Source organism: Triticum dicoccoides, chromosome 6A, assembly GCF_002162155.2.
Source record: "Triticum dicoccoides isolate Atlit2015 ecotype Zavitan chromosome 6A, WEW_v2.0, whole genome shotgun sequence".
Taxonomy (NCBI): Eukaryota; Viridiplantae; Streptophyta; class Magnoliopsida; order Poales; family Poaceae; genus Triticum; species Triticum dicoccoides.
The window spans coordinates 446,918,388-446,942,472 of record NC_041390.1 but is presented as its reverse complement, the minus strand read 5'-3'; the positions used below and the strand labels follow the sequence as shown (position 1 = coordinate 446,942,472).

At 46.1% G+C, this 24,085-nt stretch overlaps 1 protein-coding gene across 1 annotated transcript; it reads left to right on the top strand.

Moving 5' to 3' along the window:
* Window positions 1-18,017: 18,017 nt before the first annotated feature.
* LOC119317192 (gibberellin 2-beta-dioxygenase 6-like) lies at window positions 18,018-20,995 on the top strand. Its single transcript, XM_037591611.1, has 3 exons — window positions 18,018-18,645; window positions 19,460-19,784; window positions 20,460-20,995. The coding sequence occupies exons 1-3, from the start codon at window positions 18,158-18,160 to the stop codon at window positions 20,688-20,690; spliced, it is 1,044 nt and encodes a 347-aa protein (XP_037447508.1). The 5' UTR covers window positions 18,018-18,157; the 3' UTR covers window positions 20,691-20,995.
* The last annotated feature ends 3,090 nt before the right edge of the window (window positions 20,996-24,085 follow it).

Sequence of the window (24,085 nt, the reverse complement as noted above, 5' to 3'; positions counted from 1 at the left end):
ATTTCAGTTCTGAAAAAATCAAAAGAAAATGATAAAAACTTCAAAAAATAAAATCCTTCGAGAGGTAGTTATATTACTACATCTACTAGTTAGGAAAATTTAAAAACTACAATTTGGACATGTTTTGCAAAAAGTGTAGGGAAAATGTAAAACGGCTATAACTTTTGCATACGATGTCAGAAAAAAACGTATAATATATAAAAAAATTCAACACGAAAATCCGCATCCGATGGAGACGGCCTATGGCCTGTTTGGAATTTTTTAGAATCCTCAAATTCCAAAAGGAAAAAAAGATATGGTCAAATTTCAGTTTGTTTAAAAAAATTTGGTTAAATCTGGTCAAACTACTTACTCAAGAAGTATTAATGTTACTACATAGTTATTCAAGAATATTAGTGTTACTAAATAATTATTTCAATTTTTTGAATTTTGGTCAAATCTGGTCAAAGTATGGTCAAACTGTGGTCAAACTATGGTCAAACTTATTCAAGAAATATTAGCGTTACTAAATAATTACTGTTTTTTAGAATAATAGTTTCAAACTCAAACGGTGAAATGTGTGACTTCATGCTCAAGCTAAACTCCTGAGGGTTAATAGGATTGACATCTTACTATTGTCAGGAAAACAACAAGTGCAGACTCGGAAACGAAGGAGAATAGAACCCGAAAGTTAAGCGTGCTCGGGCTGGAGTAGTGAGAGGGATGGGTGACCGGTCGGGAAGTTAGATGATTTGGAATGAGTGATCCACACTTGAGCAGTTAAGAGATGTGATTAGAGACTAAATCATCAAATAATTCAAAAAAATAAAAAATAAAAAAAAATCCAAAATTTTCAAAAAAAAAAGTTCAAAAAAAACCTTTAGTACCGGTTGGTAACACCAACCGGTACTAAAGGTCCCCCATACCAGGGCGCGAGCTCACGCCACGTGGTGGCACTTCAGCGCCGGTTCGTGCCGAACCGGTACTAAAGGTGGGGGGCCTTTAGTGCCCACCCTTTAGTGCCGGTTATGGAACCGGCACTAAAGGCCCTGACGAACCGGCGCTAAAGCTCCATTTTCTACTAGTGTTTGGTTCTCTCCCATCAAAGAATTCACCTTGCAAGCCATGCCCAAACGGTGGGGTTATGTCCAAGAATATGCATTTTCATCTTATGCTTCCAACTAGCAAAATTAGTACCATCAAAGTAGGGACCTTTACAGTGGTAATTTCCCTCGCTAGATGCCATACTCTCCTAGGTTGTGAAACCAAGGCTATGATCACCAAAATCTATGGAAATCAAGGCAATGATCAAAGCTCTGATACCACTTGTAGGATCGAAAGTATGTCTAGAGGGGGTGATTAGACTACTTGACCAAATAAATCTAGCCTTTTCCCAATTTTAAGTCTTGGCAGATTTTAACAACTTAGCGCAAGTCAAGCAATCAACCTACACATGCAAGTCTAAGAGTATAGCAGCGGAATGTAAAACATTACACATGAAGGTAAAGGGAGGAGTTTGGAGGGAGCAAGCGCAATATAGACACAAAGATCTTTGGTGTGGTTCCGATAGGTGGTGCTATCGTACATCCATGTTGATGGAGTCTTCAACCCACGAAGGGTAACGGTTGCGCGAGTTCACGGAGGGCTCCACCCACGAAGAGTCCACGACGAATCAACCTTGTGTATCCCACCATGGCCATCGCCCACGAAGGACTTGCCTCACTAGGGTAGATCTTCACGAAGCAGGCGATCTCCTTGCCCGTACAAACTCCTTGGTTCAACTCCACAATCTTGACATAGGCTCCCAAGTGACACCTAACCAATCTAGGAGACACCACTCTCCAAAAGGTAATAGACGGTGTGTTGATGATGAACTCCTTGCTCTTGTGCTTCAAATGATAGTCTCCTCAACACTCAACTCTCTCTCACTGATTTGGATTTGGTGGAAAGATGATTTGAGTGGAAAGCAACTTGGAGAAGGCTAGAGATCAAAATTCATATGGTTGGAATGGAATATCTTGATCTCAACACATGAGTAGGTGGTTCTCTCTTAGAAAATGTATGATGGAAGTTTAGGCATGCTGCGATAGCTCTCTCCTTGAATGAAGAGTGAGTGGAGGGGTATTTATAGCCTCCACACAAAATCTAACCGTTACACACAAATCACCAAACTTGGTGGGACCGAATAATGAAACTCGGTTGGACCGATTTAGTTCAAAATGTGAACGTTAGGATTTTCGGTGGGACCGACATGTCAACTCGGTGAGACCAATTTCATTAGGGTTAGGGCATAACGTAATCTTGGTGAGACCGATTACACAAACTCGGTGAGACCGATTTTGGTAATAAGTTAACAGAGAGTTGGTCAGGCAAACTCGGTGGGACTGATTTGCTCATCTCGGTGAGACCGAAATGTTACGAAGGGAGAACAGAAAGTTTGCATTGCGAATTTGGTGGGACCGATCGCTCATTTCGGTTGGACCGAAACGTTACTAAGGGAAATAGAGAGTTTGCAATCCCATCTCGGTGAGACCAAGATCCCTATCAGTGAGACCGAAAAGACTAGGGTTTTTGTGGCAGTGGCTATGTAAACTGAACTCAGTGGCGCCATATAGAAAGTTTCGGTGAGGCCGAGTTTTACTTTTGGTTTGGGACATATGTGGATATGAGAAAGTGGTTGAGGGTTTTGGAGCATATCACTAAGCATTTTGTGCAAGTAACCCATTAAGCAACACCTCATCCCCTTTTAATAGTATTGGCTTTTCCTATGGACTCAATGTGATCTTGGATCACTAAAAGTAAAATGTAGAGTCTTGAGCTTTAGAGCTTGAGCCAATCTTTTGTCCTTAGCATTTTGAGGGGTCCACATTTCTAATCCATGCCATGCCAATCATTGAGTTAGGAATTACCAAAACCACCCAGGGATAGTTGCACTTTCATATATATATATATATACCCCTCCACCCCCTTCTTCTCATTGAGGAGAGCCATCAGAACGTGTCTACACTTCCACTATTCATTTTCTGAGAGCGAACCATCTACTCATGTGTTGACATCAAGAGATTCCATTCCAACCATTTGAACCTTGATTTCTAGCCTTCCCCAAGTTGCTTTCCACTCAAATCCCTCCTCCAGCATAGCCAAATTTATGTGAGAGAGTTGAGTGTTGGGGAGACTATCATTTGAAGCACAAGAGCAAGGAGTTCATCATCAACACACCGTCTATTACCTTTTAGAGACTGGTGTCTCTTAGATTGGTTAGGTGTCGCTTGGGAGCCTCCGTCATGATGTGGAGTTAAACCAAGAAGTTTCTTATGGCAAGGAGATGGCCTACTTCATGAAGATCTACCCTAGAGAGGCAAGTCCTCCATGGACAATGACCATGGTGGGATAGAAAAGGTTGCTTCTTTGTGGAACCTTCATGGGCGGTGCCCTCCGTGGACTCGCGCAACCGTTACCCTTCGTGGGTTGAAGTCTCCATCAACGTGGACGTATGATAGCACCACCTATCGGAACCACACCACAAATCTCTGTGTCTCCATTGCGTTTGCCTTCTCCAAACCCTTCCCTTTACCTTCATATGCAATGTTTTACTTTCTGCTCCTATACTCTTAGAATTGCATGTGTAGGTTGATTGCTTGACTTGTCATAATTGCTAAAATCTACCGACAACTAAAACTGGGAAAAGGAAAGATTTTTATTTGGTTAAGTAGTCTAATAAGCCCCCTGTAGACATACTTTTTTGACAGGGCACTGTAGGGAAAAACCCCATGGCCTATGCAATTTATTAAAAGCTTATGCAGTATGTACAAAGGTTACCAAGAGTAACCAGGAGTGAGAAAGAAAAGAGAAAGCTTACCTAATACAAACTAATGTACATGTAAGAAGTTCATGGGAGGAGGAAAGAGACCCATCTAACAAGTTCATCTTTATGCCTAGCCTTAATTCTATGGGAGAGAAGATACATATCATGAATAAAAGCACCTCTCTAGTGGTTAAAACTAGGCCTCTCATGTTTGAAAACTTTCACATTCCTGATGAGCCAAATATTCCAACATGCTATGAAAACCTCCTCTGCAAAAAAAGGTTTTCCAAAGTCCCTCCTAGCATTATGAGCAAGCTCTCCCATGTCATTGCCCGCAGACCAATCAATCTGTAAGAAGTTCCAAACTCTTTTTCTAAAGTTGTAATTGAAGAATAGATGATCTCTATCCTCCATGGAGCCAGTGGGGCACAACACACCATCATCAATATGTCAGTGCCTTCTTTCCACCATGTCCTTGGTGTTTGATCTGTCCATTATAAGCATCCATGCCAAAACCTTTATTCTCATAGTATAAAAACTCTTCCAAACCCATAAAAGAAGTGGGTTGAAGGTGAGGTCGGAATGCATGAATGTATAAAAGCTTTTAAGGGTGTAGGGCTTGCAAGTGCCATGCCAGAGCCAAACATATCCTTCAGGTCAGGATTCCTCTCATGAGATTGAAGCAAAGATTGAAGTGTCAGAAGATCCTAATAGGCTTGAGCAGAGAGGGGCAAATTAAACCATGACAGAATATTTTGGCACTCCAGGCCATCTTTGACTGACATTACGGTATCCTTGGCATATGAGAACAACCATGGAAATCTATTCTCTAGGGGCAAAACTGAATCTCCAATCTTCCATTTGTCCAGCTAGAACAGAGCAGTGTCCCCTTGATTAATTTCCAACCAGGAAACCTCCCTGAACTGATCAAACAACTTCAGGATGTCCTTCCACCAAAAAGATCCACAGGAGGCTGTTCCTTGGGGCACAAGCCCAGGATAATAGGAGTTCCAAGTGATATGCTTCATTAGCAGTGCTACATTCTGAATCCCAAGATTTAGGATGCCCAATCCACCCTTATTATTGGGTCTGCACATGGCCAGTCACTAGTACAGCGAGCTCCTAAACAAACGGTTTTTAACCCCTTTCTGCGACGACATTTGGAACCATCACCAAGTGAGTGTGGGCGATAGGGGGGTCCTCCCCACACGACCCAGAAACCGTCAGGGATATGCCCTCCTGGCACACACGTTCGGCAAAATGAGGTCATGTGCGACCGGCGAGCGCTCAAATACGGAAATACGTACAATGGAGCTAAAAAATACGATTTATACGGTGAAATTGTTTCCGGTCGCAAGTACATCCCATACAGTCAGCCCTCGCTAAACATTTCCATTCGTATGTACATCCCACACAGTCGCTCCAAGGAAAATGTTTCCGTTCACAGGTACATCACACACAATTTTTCCCGTTAAATCACTTTTGTTATTGAATATATCACACACGGTCCGTGGAAGAAAATGTGTGGCAAAGGTTGTCCATCACACACAGTTTTCATGTGGTAAACGTTTGTGCAAGGTGGCCTAACGCAAACAATTTTCAAGAGAAAGTCGTGTGTGATTGTTCATTGATCCAACACGGTTTATTCCTAGAAACTGTGTGCGTTTCTTGAGGTCATCGCCCATGGTATTTTTTCAACAACCGTTTGCAATAGCAAAACCCAATTAGCAGGCTAATTATCTGATTATTCATAATCCATTTATTAATCTAATTGATAGTTCATATTAAGCACACAATATATTTCATTTTCATAATTGAAATACATCAGAGTACAACATCATATAGCTTCAGCACTCATCTACCCCATTACACAACTACACCAGGATCAAGTTTCACATGCAACATCTATAACCTTTCGAAATTAGCATCATAGACGGTACATAGACAGATGTATCTCATCTGGAAAACTGCTGAAGCAGAAGGCTAATATTGAGCCTTCATTGATGTTGAAGGTCTTTGTAACTTTAGGCCAGTGCATGTGGATGATTGACCGTCCATCCTTCGTCATCTTCAGGAACACTTCAATATTGAACCGTGGGTGTTGTATGAATACCTTCCTCGCCTCCTGACCATACAGGTGGTTTCAGAGGTAATCATCAGTGAACTGCTTTGGATAGGCCTGAAAACAAAGATGTACATAAATATCTTCTCTATATTGGAAATGGGGCAAAGGAATAAAAAAGGCAAGGTATAATAGTTAGTACCATCCTGTAGTGAACTGATGTCTTCTTCATTGTGCAGACAAAGATCCTGTTGTTTTTTGTCGCTAATTTCTTTATCCTAACAATCTTTCTGAGTTTCTTGACTTGACTGATATTCATGGACAACTCATTTCCCCATATGCAAAAAGGGTCGAACAGTGTGTCAAAACCTCTGACAGCAGGACCTACATGTGCAAGACCAAATTCTTAAAACCCTAAATATTAGAATGGTTCCTGCAATTGCACAATAATGTGCTATTAGACAACGGACCATGCACGTGCTAACCTCGATTGTAAACCTCAGTGCTTCCCATTGTTTCCCTGCAACACATATAAGGTACTTAGTCATCAGGTTAAGTAAGGGTTCGCATGCTATTAGTAAAATATGTTGATGAAAAATAATCACATTGCAGATTCATCTGATTAATTGAAGCCACACGGAAAACCCATTTATCCAAACCAAGCATGATTAAGAACTAGGAAATCTAGCACTTGTGTATGTTTCTCATGTATTAAGTGTAGCCAAATTCGATTTATTCCTCACATGCACAACAATACAAAATTCTACCTACGACAATTGGACATCGCATTGCAGAATTAAACCAAGCAGTTAGCTAAACACCACAATAAATGAACCAAACATTAACTGAGCACCACATTGCACAATATAACATACTCCTAATAGAAGATCAGACAGTTAACCAAATAGTTAACTACAGCCAATTGTAGCAATTTTATTTGTTTCTCATGTATTTACTACAGCCAAATTCAATTTATTCCTCACATGGTATACAATAACAGAATGCACCCACAATTTTGTAAAGATAAATTAGATTTATTTCTCACATGGAAGACAATACAAAATTGCAGCCTGAAGAATTGAACATCACATTTGCAAAATTGAACCAAACAGTTAACTGAAGGCGACAACTAATTAACAAAACAGTTAATAAGTGAGGACCACACTTCACGACATATAGAACATATACACTAGAGCAACAGATTGCATGGTAAAATTATATAGCACAATTCACTAGAATTTATGAAGGAAAGGCAGGAGCAGCACACGCAACGGATGAACCGAGCATGCTTAACCGGCATAGCTAGCAAACGGCAAGGTGCTCATTCAAGATCTGGGGGTCGGCACGAATGGCAGCCATCGCGACCTCATCCGCATGTGCGGCCACGATTTGCTTCTCCGCTGCCAAATGCTCCTTGAGTTCCTGGCTATACTGCGTGCACCATGTCTTAGGCCGGCGCTTATTTGGTGGAGGGGTCGGTGATTTGGGTGGAAGGTGTTGCGCTCACGCCGGCGATAGGGGCATGTGGGATGTGGAAGGAGGAGGAGGATGGGGTCGGGGGTCGGGTGTGGATTACCTGCCCGGATAGGCGAGGCCGGGGAGCGTGAAGGAGGGTCGCCGGCGAGGAGGCGGCGGCGCTGCAAGCAAGGAGTGAAGGTTTCAACTTGGAAAGAAAGGCGAAAAGAGGGGAAATGTGGCTTTTGGTAAGGGGGAGGGCGGGGAGGTAGATATTTCCACGGAAGCCGAAAATTTGGAATCGCTTCAGCCAAAAAACTGGCGCGCAAAGTGTCATTAGACACGGTCCCTTATTCAGAACTGTGTACGATATGTGAACACCACAAACGATTCATATAGCTTAACCCATGTGTGTTGAGTTTGAACGTCACAAGTTTTGGTTCGAATTTCCCTGGTTACAGTGGTCATCCACGTCATTGCATAATTTGGGTACACAAAGGAGACTAACTGTGTGCGATCTACTTGATTTATAGTACTATACACCGACAGTGCTCCAAGATATTTTGTTCTGCATCTCACACAGTTGGTGATAATAAACTGTGTGCGGTCTACTTGATTTATCATCTTGGTCATTTGAATTACGTAATGGGGCACAGCTACAAAGGATGATGTTTGAATTGTTAGAACTTTTATCTGCATGGAACATGCAACTATAGGCGTGTCGTCAAAAAATTGGAATTATTGAGGGTTCGTTTGTACATTTTTATACATTAACTGAGTTTTGCAGGCATTTTATGCGCATAATTCAAATTTGAACAACATGCACATGCTCCAGTGATATAAACTTATTGAAAAATCAAATATGTGTCCTTGATTGCATGCTTAGGTCCCATGCAAGAAATGGGAACGCATTTCAAACACCCTGCCAGGCTGCCACCGTCACTCGGCTGCAAATATTGAGATACCTGGTTTTCAAATTCTAGTAAATCCAAAACTCATCTGAAATTCATGAAACTTGGCATGCTATAATGTAGTGGCATCAACATGCCGTGGTAAAAAAATTGTTCCATTTGGGGCAGGTTTGGGTATAAGCTTCTCACAAACCAGAGCTTCTCATAACAAGTGTGATGGTTTCGGTAGGGAACATGCCAAGTTTGGGGACAAAACGATATCCGTTGCCTCTTATTGCTTTCAAAAAAATTCGAGTGTCAACATAGAACAGCAAGAGTGTTGTGTTCAATTTTAGAATTTTTCGGGGTTCGTTTGGACATTTTTTATGCATTAACTAAGTTTTCAATGCATTTATGTGCATAATTCAAATTTGAACTACATGCACATGTTCTAGTGCATATAAATTGGTTGAAAAATCAAATCTATGTCGTTGGGTGCATGCTTAGGTCCCATGCAAGAAATGGGAATGAATTTCAAACACCAGGGCACCGTTGATTGTCGGCAAAACATTGAGATGCCCGATTTTAAAATTCTAGTAGATCCAAAACTCGTCTGAAATTCATAAAACTTGACATGCTATCATGGAGCGGCATCAACATGCCATGGTAAAAAATTTGTCCCATTTGGGGTAGGTTTTGGTATATGCTTCTCACAAACCGGAGCTTCTCACAACAAGCATGATGGTTTTTGGTAGGTAACGTCCCACCTTTGGGGACGAAATGATATCCATTGCCTCTTATTGCTTTAATTTTTTTTCTCGTGTCGACATAAAACAACAGGAGTGTTGTGTGAACTTTTGTGATTTTTCGGGGTTCGTTTGGACATTTTTATGCATTAACTGAGTTTTCAATGCATTTATGTGCGTAATTCAAATTTGAACTACATGCACATGCTCCAGTGCATATAAATTGGTTGAAAAATCAAATCTCTGTCCTTGGGTGCATACTTAGGTCCCATGCAAGAAATGGAAAGAATTTCAAACACCAGGGCACCGTTAATTGCCGGCAAAACATTGAGATGCCTGGTTTTTAAATTCTAGTAAATCCGAAACTCGTCTGAAATTCATGAAACTTGGCATGCTATCATGGAGTGGCATCAACATGCCGTGGTACAAATTTTGTCCCATTTGGGGCAGGTTTGGGTATATGCTTCTCACAAACTGGAGCTTCTCACAACAAGCATGATGGTTTTCGGTAGGGAACGTCCCACCTTTGGGGACGAAAACGATATCATTTGCCTCTTATTGCTTTCAATTTTTTTTCTCGTGTCAATGTAGAACAATAGGAGTGTTGTGTGAATTTTTGTCATTTTTCGGGCTTCGTTTGGACATTTTTATGCATTAACAGAGTTTTCAATGCATTTATGTGCATAATTCAAATTTGAACTACATGCACATGCTCAAGTGCATATAAATTGGTTGAAAAATCAAATATGTGTCCTTAGGTGCATGCTTAGGTCCCATGCAAGAAATGAAAATGAATTTCAAACACCAAGGCACCGTTGATTGCCGGCAAAACATTGAGATGCCTGGTTTTCAAATTCTAGTAAATCAAAATTCTTTTAACCATTGACGTAACGCCACGTGTCTTGGTTTTAATGGTTGTAGGAGGTGCCATGCGGACAGCTGCTTGACCTTGACTGAACGGGAGGCGTGCGAGCGCCGTCCGGTGCGCAGGCTGACCGAGAGGCGTGCAAGATGTCCTCGAGTGCACAGGCTCATCGGGAAGCGTGCGAGGTGTATGTTGCGCGGGCTCACTAGGAAGCGAGCCCTTTGACTTCCATGGCCTCCCGCCTTGCTCGCATCCTCTCCATTAATGGCGCCCAAGCCACAGTTTAATTCGCCTTTTATATATAAAACACTCATCGCAAACGTTTTAGTTAGAACACCTGTATGCAAACCGACAGCTTCCCCAGGAAGCTAAGACAAAATGTGCCGAGCAGGATTTCTGCAGCTCTTGATCGCAAATGATTTAGATAGAACACCTGTATGCAAAGTGAGAGCAGTGCAGGATTTGTTCATCCCTTCAACGCTAACGGTTGTTTTGGATGACTCGTGTGCAACCATGTACAAACAATTTGGTAAGATTTGCATATGTCATATTGGGTACGTTGCCATTTGTCTAACTGAAAAGATTTACATTTGTTGATCTAGTAACGTTGCCATTTGTCAATCCTTGTAACACTGTGATTTGCCAAAATATGCAGGTAGAAATCATTAGCGCTATGTAATTTTTTTGCAACTAAGATTCAGTAATTAAGCATAGATTTCATTCATTGATTAAGCAATCGTTCTTAATTTATACAAACAGTTCAATTCGACAGCTGAACCGACCAAACTTCTCCCCAATTGTTGCCAACCACGTACTGAAATAGCTAGTTCAACTATATATACTAGCTAATTTTAAGTACGTTGTACAGTTCGACCACACATATATAGTCAGATGAACTGAACAAAATAGCCCCTAAATAATACTACTACCACGGAGGGGCTTTGTGCTACTTCTGGCAGTCTCTCCTCTGCCGAGCGTGCTCAGTAAGAGGCAGAGGAGGAGGAGGAGCCTACCGACGAGCTGGACAAATGCAATATGGTGTCTGTCGCTGTTGCACGTTCAGCGACGCTCGCCAGCTCAAATACCCACTGTCGCTCCGGACGACCCCTCTTGAATTGACCGGACTGCTCATAGATCTCCTGATTCCTTGCCTCTGCGTTGGCGTGTGCTGCGGCCACGGCTGCGGTAAGGTTCTTTGCATGCTCGACGAGGCGCTCCTCCTCCTCCCACAGGAACTTGATGTAGCGCGCAAGGTCGCTGATGCACGTGTGGGCCTCTACCTCCACCTCCCTCCTTCGGGCAGCGGTGGCAGAGCGGGTGATGATCCCGGCAGTCGACGATGGGCTGGCGGCCACGGTGGCCGACGATGGGGTGGCGGCGACGACCACCACCTCCCGCCATCGGGCCGCGGTGGTGGAGCGAGTGATGGCCATGGTGGCCGGCAGTGGGGTGGCGGCCACGACGGCCACCTCCCGCCTTCAGGCCGCGGCGGTGGAGCGGGAGATGGCCCTGGCTTTCGACAATGGTGTGGCGGCAACGGCGGCCAGCAACAGATGCTGACAGGCAGCGGCGGCGGAACGTGTGGTGGGTGTTCCGCGCACACCCAGCAGGGGCGCCACGGGCACTACACTACACCGGGGACTGTGCTGCCGCCGCGGTGTAGCCTCCTAGATGGAGCTGTCCTCCGATGACGGCGGAGTGGCTAAGCGACGATGACGGACCGGTGCCATTGGCGATTGTGGGAGAAGGAGACGAGATAAGCTACATGGAGGGAGGGGAAAATGCGACGCATGACTCGCCGGCCGTGAGGGTTCTTATAACAGGCCGGCAAGAATTGGGATTTTGGGGGATTTCACCGAGTCGGGCGGGAAGCTTGCGCGGGAACCTGCGAGGTTGCGTGGGAACGGGCTCACCGACGATTCATTGGCACCACCGTTTGGCCAAAAGAACGCCCTCGCGCGCTGCGCAAGCTTGCGCTGTAAGCCGTCTGCGGCAGCGGGGTGACAAGACGTGTGAGAGGAGGACGAGAGGACATGTACACATACAATTAATAAAAAACATTTGTGATTTAATTACCTACTATACCCCCGTCCAGGTTTATGAGTAGGATTTAACTAATAAAATACGAATGCATGTCGCCATAGAATATATCGTTGGAGTCGTATTTGAACATAGTTTCCAGCTATACAATTTTTGTAACATGCATGAACACTTTTGTGGTTGAATTTAATGTTATACACCAGCAAGCGTTGGCCCGCAACACACACAGCTTATTCCATCACAAACAGTTCTGATGGATCAACTGTCTGCCACGTATCGCACATGTAACTCTAATCTGATTCGTGCTTGGTGTCTTCGACATCGGTCGCACAGTTCATCTTATTTGCCACGTATCACTGTGTCGTCCTCTGCTCGCGTCCCTCGGCAAGCTCTGCTCGCTGTTAGGCGCCGCATCACGTTGTGCTCGCCGTTAGGCGCCGCGGCACGCTCTATCGCGTCCATTGGCGTGCTCTGCTCGCGTCCGTCGGTGCGTTCGGCTTGTGGACAACTTTTCCTTGAGGCGGTCGTGGAGCGCTCTGCTCGCGTCCCTCCGCGCGAGTTCTGCCAGCGGTTGGGCGTGCGCGCGATCATTTCGGGGGGCCCATATGCATGCGGTTGCGCGGAGCGCCTTGCCACGCGATGCAGTTACGTGCGGCACGGTGGAGTTACACGCTGCAAATTGGAACTGCCATCAGGGCCTGCCGATATTCCTAGCCGTCCGGCTTCCCCTTTAATTCCCACGGCCATTATAACCTTAGTCTCTTCAACCTTTCGGTCGCGCCCCATAACACAACAAGCACACCCACGACGACACATAGAGAAGGGATGTCCGGCGATGCTCCAATGGAGTTCAGCGAGCATAGAGTGGAGACCCACGCGAGGGAGACGGGTCTCTTGGTGGTGTACACCATCGATCCGGCCGTGGTGGACGACTACATCAACAGCGTTGAGCAGTTGCTTGCTGGAGACAAGTACAAGATGGTTGGCATCGACCTCCAGTACATTGTCGGTCGTCCCGGCAAAGATCAAAAGGTTGTCATCGCCCAGTTGTGTGTGCGCCATAATGTCCTCATCTACCACTACTGCATGGCCACAGAGCCTTGCGACCGTTTCAATAGGTTTGTCAACAGCACCGACTACAAGTTCACCATGGCGGAAACCAAAGACGATGTAAAAGCGCTTAGTGTTACGGGCTTGTCCTGCAAGAACCTTGTCGAAATCCGTGACCACTACAGGTCTGGGGCAGCACGAAGTAGGACTCCCTGGTCGAACTCGCCTCGGCCATCATCGACCCCTACTACAAAAAGATGAAGCAGGATGCCCAGAGAACAAGTCTCTTATCCTAGCACAAGGCCTGGATGCGGCAACTGGATAAACCTCACCTCAGGCTCGCGGCCAAGAGCATGTACACTTGCTACAAGATGCACAGGCAGATCGTTGACATGAGGAAGTGCCTCGTTACCCAAATCGACGAGTCCGGATCGAGCCACAAGTAGAGCAAGCGTCACAAGAAGTAGATGATCATTTATGCTAGTTAATCATGCATGTACTATATAGTTTACTTTATTGGTGTGTGTGGAAATGTCATGTGTGTAGTAGCCACCTAGGTAATTATGCATGTAATAGTTTACTTTGGTGTGTGCAAATGTCATGGTTGTAGTAGCCACCTATGTAAGTGGATGTTTAATTTGCTTATGCAAGCATGACCTTATAAGTGTGTGTGTATATATATATGTTGTTGTTCTATATGTAATCCCATCGCACAACACACACGTCTTATTAGTAGCAACCGTCTGTGTTATTATCGGTCTTCACACACATTTCTTATTACAGACCTGTTTGCCGCGTATCACACACATCTTGTTAAGTTGAACCATTTCTGTTCTCATGTCTCAACGCAAACAGTTCATTCGAGTGAACCACATGCCATTTATCGCACACACCTTTGATCTGGCTCACCGTTTCTTTTGTGTTGCCTAATCACAAACAGTTCATCCGAGTGAACCGTATGCTGTGTATCGCACAGGCCTTCATCTGGCTGCCCGTTTTTTTTGTTCCTCCTCATCACAAACAGTTCATTGAACTGAACCGTATGCCCTTCATCGCACACACAAATAAAACCTGAACCGTGTTTGATGCATCCTTCATCGCAAACGTTTTATGCATTTCTGACGGTTTTCATACAACACCGTTTGCGACTATTGCATCGCACACAGTTTCTCGAAGGGTCTCTGATCGTAGTGTCGCGTTAGCAGCATCCTGCGGTAGTGAGTGGTGGATCTTGACAAGGATTCTTAGGGGGGCGAAATACAAAATTTACACATTGCGCGCACGAGGGGTGGCACTAAAATTTCCTTAACCTAAGACCCCTAACTTGAACTAAGCTCCTCCACTATTGGGGTATCTACGCCATCAGCTTTGATTAGAGTTAGAACAAGCCCCTTATGAGTTGCCCATCGACCCATACCTCCCACTTCTCGGATCATATCCTCTCCACAACTCATGGCTGGATTCTTATAACTTTGTCAAGAAAATTTAAAAGGCACATTTTATTTCAAATTTCACAAATGATTGTCTCATTCTTCCCTTTGAAAAACACTAAAATTTCTTTGATCTAAGACTCATATATTTTCCCTTCACATGTTTGCGTAAGACCGGATGAGGGTGGGGGGCTGACCTGAACTAAGCTCCTCCAAAGTGAGAGGAATCTACATGGTCTGTTTGAATAGAGAAATTAGAATAAGCATCTTAGGAGTTGTTCACGTACCCATACCTCCCGCTTCTGGGCTCATGTCCTCCCCACCACTAACTTCTTTCTCCCATCACAAGTGTTGTAGCCAGATTTTCAAATGATTTGATCTATTCGTGGATGGCTTTACAAGTTGTGAGGGGAGAAGGAGATGATCATTTGTGAAATTTGAAATAAAATGTGCCATTTTATTTTTCTTGACAAAGATGAAATAAACCACCTTTGAGTTGTTTGTGCACTCCTAGGGCACCTCTGGCCTCGTCCCACCCACATCTAGCTTATTTCTCCTAGCACTAAGGGAAACTCTAACTGGTTAGAGGAGTAAAAAATCGGTTTTACTCCTCTAACCGGCACCTAGCCAATCCCCAATAGCCGATGGCGGAGGATAAATTATCCTCAGTCGCCTCACCCACCCCTATTTTTACTCCACCGCTCGGGCTTGGAGGAAAATTCTCGCCCATTCGACTGCCTCCCCTACCTCGTTCCCACGCCGCATCTACACCGACGCCGTCCTTCCCACCCCCACCGGCCATGCCTGTAGGCTCTGCCGCGGTCCTTGGCCGCCCGGATTTGTGCCTCTCTCGCCTCGTCACCAGCGCACAACTGGTAGATCTGAGGCCGCCGTCGCTGCAACGTCGAATTTGTCAGAATCGAAGAAGAAATAAGTGTGCAAGATCAAGATGTCAACAGAGAGAATCAACATTGAAAACATAGAGAATATATTAATCCGACTAGTGGGAGCAGTTATGGAAGTTGGATATCTTTTAAAGTGTCTAGTTGTGGTTTGGTTTTGCTCTCGTAGCGAAAAATTGGTGAATTATGTACTCCAATGTATCAAAATGTTGTTGAATGAAATAAAGAAGCAAAGTAATGTGTGTCGGTGGTCAAAAATGAAATGCAAATGAATTTTTTGCTCCGTTATATATGGGAGATCGATTAGGTTCGGCGAAATCTTAGTGGAGTAAAAATACTCCCCTAAGGATTTACTCTGTCGGATCATCCGGTATTTTTAGGGGATCGGTTAGAGTTGCCCTAACACATGTGTCATTGTCAGTGAGTGTTGGCACCACCACTTCTTGAAGTCAAGTGGAAAACTGCAATTGTGAAGAGATGAAATTTATTTGAATTAATTTTGGACTAGTTTTCAGAATTTTGAAGGGAATTGAGAGCAACGTGCTTTAGGAAATATAAGAGAGAGGTTTTGGAAATGTTGGAATGAACTTCCAAAATTGTAGTGAGGAGAGAAATAAGCTTTCAACCCTTTTAGAGAGACTTTTTACAGTTTAGGAGACATATATTTGAGGGAGAAATGAGGTTTCACTAATTTGATTGAGTAGTTCAAAAATAAAGGGGTGAGCTCCAAAATAATAAAAGGGCAAAAAATCAAATACTAGGTTTGGTGACGTGACAACAAACTTTGTACTAGTGGTCGTGATGTCACGAGCATAACCGCCCCTATTACGACATTGCCATGGTATCACCAACACACAATGGATTTAGGAGGCAATGGTGGCATAGTTGTTGAGCATGGGGAGAAAGATGAGGAGGAGGGGAGGGGGAGCAAGTGTTACAGGACGCACAAAGCAAGAAGGGTCTAAAAGGAAGATTTATGATTGTGTCGGCCATGGTGATTTTTCTTTGAACAAAATTATGAATTTATATGTCGTTGATCTTCATATCATGGCCTCTGCATTTTATCATACCATTCCTGAACTTTAACAATGATTTAATCATAATAAATACGCCGAGAACTATTTTAGCACAAGGATTTTTCATGTCAGATCTTTTAACCGAAATGCATCAACCCACAATACTAGTACCTGTTGTATAATCTCATTGGTTAATGATGCATGTTAGTATGATGTCATTACGCCATCTCCAATGCAGGGGCGGTTAAAATCCTTAGTAAGGGCATCTCCATTGCAGCGGTGCTTGCCTTAGAAAATACAAATAATAATTATGGAACTGGCGTCCATGTGAGAGTATGTTCCTACAACGCAGGGCTCATTGTTAATTAGTTTCCTATGTAAAAAAATCTCTAGTGTTGGTTAAAATCGCTCGTACGTGAAGAAAAGGGATGAGGCATCCAGCGACTGAACTGGCATCGACGCCAGCCAAAAACCTAGCATCGGATGGGATTTAGAGAAAACGGCAAGGATTTAATCCCTGGTGCCTAGGCTAAGCGCCCCCATTGTAGATGCCCTAAGTCAGCACGCAAAAACGTCTGGTGCTAGTAGTTATGTTTTGTTTGTGTTTTTAAACGTCTGACTCCATGTTGCCCATCGATGCCAGAAAAGTAGCAAACAACACGAAAACCACCAAAACGGCCAGGATTTTATCCCTAGTGCGCGAGCCAACATTGCATGCGACCTTGAGCTATGCAAGTCTTTTGTGAGGATCTTCATTATCTGGCACTATTCTAATAAATAGATTTTGAAATAATTTCCATTTCATTTTTAAAATAAAAATGTTTTATTTAAAACATTTTTTGGACCGATCTCAGGTGACAAAAAAGATTGAGTTGAGCATAGGTGAAACAATGCTCAAATTAAATAGGAGGTGGCGAGGCTCAAACCTGACCTATTTAGTCCACCACGTGTGGTGCTAATCCAGGCCTTTATCTCGAATAACACCAGTACTATTTTGCTAACTTCTATTAGAATGATCAAAGTATTCATGTAAAAATAATACGCAACGGTATTTTAGTACTCTTATAATAAACTTTTTTTTGCGGGTGACTACTTAAGTAAACTTGCAAAGTTGAGAGACAAGCAATGTCTTTTGCCGAGTTTGACCGTCGCCGGCTACCGCCGTGCAATGTTTTGGCTGTTTTGCGGCGAGCAGATGGTTGTGACGCGCGCCACGCCCGCGTAGGCGTCGCGGCGAAGCACGCGTACAGCGACGTGCTGCCGATCGACCGCGCGCGGAATTAAGTAACCGCGGCATACATATATACATACACACTTCCAGAAAATCTCACTGTTGAGTAGTACGTACGCGCGCGCGCACGTACAGTTGTGGCGAGATACTACAGAAAAACGGATTTAGTAAAAAAATATAGCCGTCCGCATCGCCATGCACGCCCAATGAGCATTGACAAGCACGGCTCGCTCAGCTCAGCTCAGCGTCGCTGGCAGGCCCAGTCAAAAAACGCGGAGCGCGCCGCGTCGCCCCTGCCGCCTCCAAGTGTCGTCCTTTGCCGCGCTGTTACCAGCCCGGCCGATCGAACTTTTAAAGTTTAAACCCCGGCGCCTCGATCGGGCGGGCCAGCCAGACCCATCACCCATGCAGGTCCTGCTGCTGCTGCCCACGAGTGCGCGTCCCGGCCTGACACACGAGCCAAAGCCACGGCATACCGCTCGCCGGACGCGCCTTCTATATAAACAGCTTGCCCATGCTCACATGACATCCAAGAACAAGCTCGACACACACACACGCACGCACACACGGGAACAGCTTGCTAGCTAGCTTGCTCTTCGATCATCCCGAGCTGCCTGCGCGCGCACGTAGCTAGCTATTCACAGCTCCCGCGTAGCTAGCTAGCTTAGCTTTGGAGCCAGCCAGCCATGCCGGCCTTCGCCGAGAGCACGGCCGAGCCACCTCTGGCGGACAGCTACTACGCGCTGCTCCGCGGTGGCAACAAAGCCGACGAGTGCGCCTCGGCGCCGCCGCCTGGCTGCCAGGCCCCGCCCGTGTCGGAATGCGAGCTCCCGATGATCGACGTTGGGTGCCTGACGGCGTGCGGCGGGGGCACGGAGGAGAGGGCGGCATGCGCGGCGGCGATCGCGTCCGCGGCCGCTGAATGGGGCTTCTTCCAGGTGGTCAACCACGGCGTCAAGCAGGAGCTCCTGGAGGCGATGCGGCGGGAGCAGGTGCGCCTCTTCCGCCTGCCGTTCGAGGCCAAGGCCACGGCCGGCCTTCTCAACGACTCCTACCGCTGGGGCTCCCCTACCGCCACGTCGCCAAGGCAGCTGTCCTGGTCTGAGGCCTTCCATGTCCCGCTCGCCGGCATCTCCGGCAGCCCTTGCAGCTACGGCGAGCTCACCAGCATCAGGTACGTGCGTACGTACTCCTACAGTGTGTGGTTCATCGACACACCAGTGTCACGGTAGGAGTTACTAGCTAGCTTATTAGTACTCCTAATATAGAGCTAGCTCGATCGAGTGTTTAGGCTGTTCGATCGACATGTGTGCCCTCCTGATCCTGATTAAGATTTCTTTTCTCCAGTGAAGTGCCGGTACTTCTCAAGTACCTGGAATAATATTTGAAAGCTTTCCCATCATGTGAGGACCGTCATGGTAAATATGATCGAGACATTTAGTAGTAGTGCGGGCGAATAAGGACCCAGTGGAAAAGAAGGGACGTGCTAATTACAACGATTAAGCTGGTCTAGCAACATCCTGTCAAAATAAAAAGCTGGTGCAGCAACATCGTCTTTGGAATGTTGTGGCGTAGTCAAGAAGTAGATCAAACCCGCGGGTGTCTGATGTGGAAAATGCTTTAACTCTAGCAAGTATCAGTGCGGTGAATATTTCTCAATCAACTTCATAATCAACTATATATGTATCTATCTGGTGTCTGACGATCCAGATCACGAGCGTCCCCTATCGTGGTGAAAACAATATCTACACGATCGTGACGCCTACGCGAATGTCAACTGAAAGTTCGTTTTTAGCTCTAGAAATTCATTTGGTCCTGATGGAGGAAAGGAAGCTATAGTTAATCTTGTTAGCCATTGCTTAATAGGGCATAAATTAAGGAAGCGTTTTGGGTTGGCGATGCGAATCAACAGTAGTAGTATAGTACTAGTATAGTTGCTAATACTAACAGTAACTTAAGGAAAGCTTGTGTGTGTGTGGACGGTGCAGGGATGTGACGCAGGAGGTGGCGAACGCGATGTCAAAGCTGGCCAACACGCTGGCGCGCGTCCTGGCCTCGAGCCTGGGACACACCGCCGGCCAACGCTTCCCGGAAGGGTGCGACGAGAGGACGTGCTTCCTCCGGCTGAACAGGTACCCGCCGTGCCCGTTCTCGCCGGACGCCTTCGGCCTGGTGCCGCACACGGACAGCGACTTCCTCACCGTGCTCTGCCAGGACCAAGTCGGCGGCCTGCAGCTGATGAAGGGCTCCCAGTGGGTGGCCGTCAAGCCCATTCCCGGCGCTCTCATCGTCAACATTGGAGACCTCTTCCAGGTACATGCATACCTTACCCACATGCACGCATGTTAACCGATATTCCTAGCATAGCACACACTTTCCCTAGTAGAGTACCACACACTTGTCAGCTCATGAAGGTGGCTCTGTGCCGGGCCGGCCTCCACTAGCTTGATGAGTCCAAACCTGGCTTGTACGTACCACTGCGGCACCTATGAACTTATGCCGGGTGTGTACCCCGACGCTCTAAAAGGGGAAGCTGCCCTGTCATACATATCCACAACTTGCGTACTTGTATGCGCTGGCTCTGTGACTGTGTACCGCCGCTAAGGAAAAGCCTATGGATTCCGCTAATTCAGGGGACAGCAAAACATTGCATGTACAAAAGCGAGACCTGTACCCTCCATGGTGCTCACATGGTACGTCGCAACTTTTGCTAGGCAATCCAGGCACAGCACAGCGCAACATATAGTACTGCTACTCCTACTCCTTTTCCTATATATACTATATGGGGCATTATTATACAGCCGTAGATTCGTCATCGTTTAACTTGTACCAGGGAGTTAACAGAAAAACCTATCATGCCATGCAAAAAATAATAATCATGGAAGCTGTATACGTATTTTATATGCATGGATGCACTGTATTACTTTAAATTCCTGATAGAATGTCGGTTCATAATGTCCCCTTTATATGGTTATATATATATTGAAGGCATGGAGCAACAACAGATACAAGAGCGTGGAGCACAAAGTGGTAACCAACGCGACGACGGAGAGGTACTCCGTGGCATATTTCCTTTGCCCGTCCTACGACTCGCCCATCGGCGCATGCGAGGAGCCTTCACCTTACAGGACCTTCACCTTCGGGGAGTATCGGAGAAGGGTGCAGGAAGACGTCAAGAAGATGGGGAAGAAGATTGGCCTTCCCAACTTTCTGCTGTAGATTGCTCCTGCATGGCTATAAAAATACATCTTGCATGCAAACTAGGCTTGTTTGTCCATGTCAATATATACATGTTTCCTCTGTATACGCCGCCCGTGTAATAGTAAGAGCACGTTATTTTATTTTTTGGTTCTCTTTCTGAAACTAAGAGTGCGTGTGTCATTGTAATTTGTTACTCCCCTGTCTCAAAATGATAGTGTCAAAAACTCCTTATATTTTGAGACAGGGGGAGTAATAATTTGTGCTTGTAGAATACTGTGCACGAATGTACTAGTAGGAGAGCATCCACCCAGGCATATAAGAATGGGGGATTAATGGCCTAAAAAAAAATGTAGGGCTAGGTTCTATTGTATTTACCCTATTGTTTTTTCCCCTCTTCTTCGTTTGCTTAGAGCACCTACAACCGAAATCCTCATACCCGCCTCAAACGCCCGGACGGGTTGCCCGATGCCCGGACAAAATTTTGCCACCCATCCGGGCTATCCATAGTCGGTCCAAACGACCGGACTGGCCGCCACTCCCCATATCCGGCCCAAATCTAAGGCGGATATGGGACACCCAGATGCGCCCCCCACGTAGGCTCTGACCGCTAGGGCTGATGGTCTGACGAGCGCCTCCTTCGCTCCACACCGCGTGGTGCTGCTCCGGCGTGCCGCCCGTGGGAGGAGGTCGGCTATTTAAGCCGGACGGCGGCATCCAAACCCTATCCGCCCCATTTCCCCTTTCTCCTCTCCGCCGTCGTCACTTCAAATCCGCCCGCCGCTACCATGCCGAGGCGTCTAATCACCACCTGAGGCATGCTCACTCCGGAGCGGAGGCTGCAGCTACTGGAGCAGATCCGGGTGAGGCTGGCTACTCATTTCGCCACCGCCTTCCTCGCTGGAGCCGTCGTAGGATGAGGAGGAGGAGGAGGCGGGGAAGGAGGAGGAGGAGGAGGAGGAGGAGGGGGAGCAGCCGCTGGAAGAGGAGCCCCAACCTATAGAGGAGGAGGCGGCGGAGCTGAAGGAGGAGGAGGAGACGGAGGCGGAGCCGAGTGCATACGAGGCCACACAAACGGTGGAAATTGCGAAGCAGACTGCCATCCTAGAGTCCATCCAGGATGAGGTTTATGTCGATGCCAACCGGTTGTTCTCCGGCAAGAACAGGCGGCGACCAAGACACTTTTCGCCAACTGGAAACAGAGGCGGCGAAAAAGGAGGACCCAGAGCCTCCGCGGATGCAAGAGCTGCCGCACTTGCCCGTCTATCCAGCACCGGGCACCGAGATGGTCGACATCTCTCACGATGAGTAGTTTTAGCAATGTGCATAGTACGTAGATTTTTTTTATCTGCATGGCTAGTATGGATTTGAGACATGAAGTTTGATGTTCATGGATGTGACGGGCGTTTTACATGTGCTACCCGGTCATTGTCCGCGGACGCGTCTCGGCATGTCCGTTCGTGGGCCAGATTTTGGTGTTTGCAGTTGTAGATGTTTTTGATAAAAGAAATATATTAATATCGTGAAAATACCAATTACACCCACTCTCTGCAACAGCAATACCCTAATGGCACTATGGATGCACACAACCAACAGAAGAAGAAGAAGCTAAAAAAGAAAAGTCCACAATAGTGATCTAGTCCTTGAAGCAGCAGTGCAAACAACACCAAGACAACACTTGAAGTCCAAATTCTACAAAAGCGATGCCTCCAAGAAGAAAACAGTGCACAAGCGCCATCGTTGCCCGATCATAGATCATAAGTTTTGACCCCGAAGAAAGTCCATGCTCTCAAAATAATGCCTTCAAAAAGGTCATTGTCAGGCACAACCAATTAAGGCCAGACCTTGGATTTTCACCCTGAAAAGTAAGACCTTGAACTTCTCTTATGATGTCGCCCCCACTTGTGCCGCTGCTATGAGTCCTGAAACACGAAGCAAATTCCTCATCACTGCAAAAACTCGAACCACCATTAGTAGTCCTCAGATCGCAGCTTCCATGACATTCTCTGCCTTTGACTTCACCATAGAACGAAAAATAGATGTCCCATGATGGCAACAAATAGCATAGCTTCGTACCACTCCCTCCAGAAACCAAACGTCCGAAAAAAACATTGGGTGCGCACGACCGAATCCCATCCGATCTAGCAACATACATGCATGAGGCACCCAAGGGAGTTCCCCGGCAGAGCCTTCCGGAACATGACACTTCGGCCAGATCAAGGTGGACAAGGATCAAGCAGATCTTGTTGGCACGGGAGGAACCCTAGGACCTCCGCCTTTACTAGGCAGAACGACGACCCCCACACCGTCACCCGCCGGCTCCCAACAGCAGGCAGGAGATCTGAGCAAACACCGACATCACCACCTGCACCATGCAGAGATGAGGGGCTTAGCTGCGCAGAGTCCCCCGAACTAGGCGCCGTGCCGCCCTCGCAGCCACAACGGTTGCCAAGGTTGCCAAAGAAGACTGGGGCCGCCGCCACGGCTTCCATCTCTATCGCCTGCACCTCGATGCCCAGAGCCGCCGATCTGCACTAGCCAAAGATCCCGCCGTCTGGGGATGAAAGGCCCGTGCCTCCACCCGTCGCCCGAGGATATGAAGGCCCATGCCTCCACCCATTGCCCGAGGAGATGAAGGCTTGCCGCCGGCGTCAGCCGCGCAGGCTCTGCCCGGTAACTTCCTCCGGTGGCGGCGGAGGGGGTGGGGGCGGTGACAGCTGAGATCTGGATCGCACGAGCCACCCCTGGAGCGATACGGCAACTCCTTTCGCTTATATTTTCATTAAAACGTGTTGTACTTGTATCGTATGTAGATGAAGCTGTATTTCTAAATGTATAAGGAAAGATCACGCATACCTAAGGAGTGTCAAAAGCTAACACTACTATAGAACGAACCTATGAACACATCACACGCAAATTTCTTTCTTTGAAATGGAGGAATCATTTTATTGAATAAAGTAACAACAAAGTATGAAGTTCATCTCACGTTCGCAAGCAAAAAAACTCAAAATAAAAGAATAAAATGCCACAACCGATAAAAAATAGGACACAGTGAGTAAACACATATTCTATTATTGAACCGTTATTCAAACTGATTCAATGTATCTTGCGCTACCATCTCCTAGCGGTGCACCCAAAGGCCATATCTTCCAGACTTCCACACAGCTGAGTAATAATCACGTACGAAACCATTCAAACGCCCGTAAGATAACCTGCATTTTTTTGGTGATATTGGTTTGGTTAAATATAATGTCATCCTAATAGTTTCAAATAGCCAAAGTAATGCAATGCACGAACTCCCACTCGAATGTGTGCCAATAATTTGGAGATGCTATTAGGTGAATAGACATTAAAGAACACATGTATTATATGCCACAATAGCCTAACTAGTGGACATTTGAAGAAAAGAGATGTGA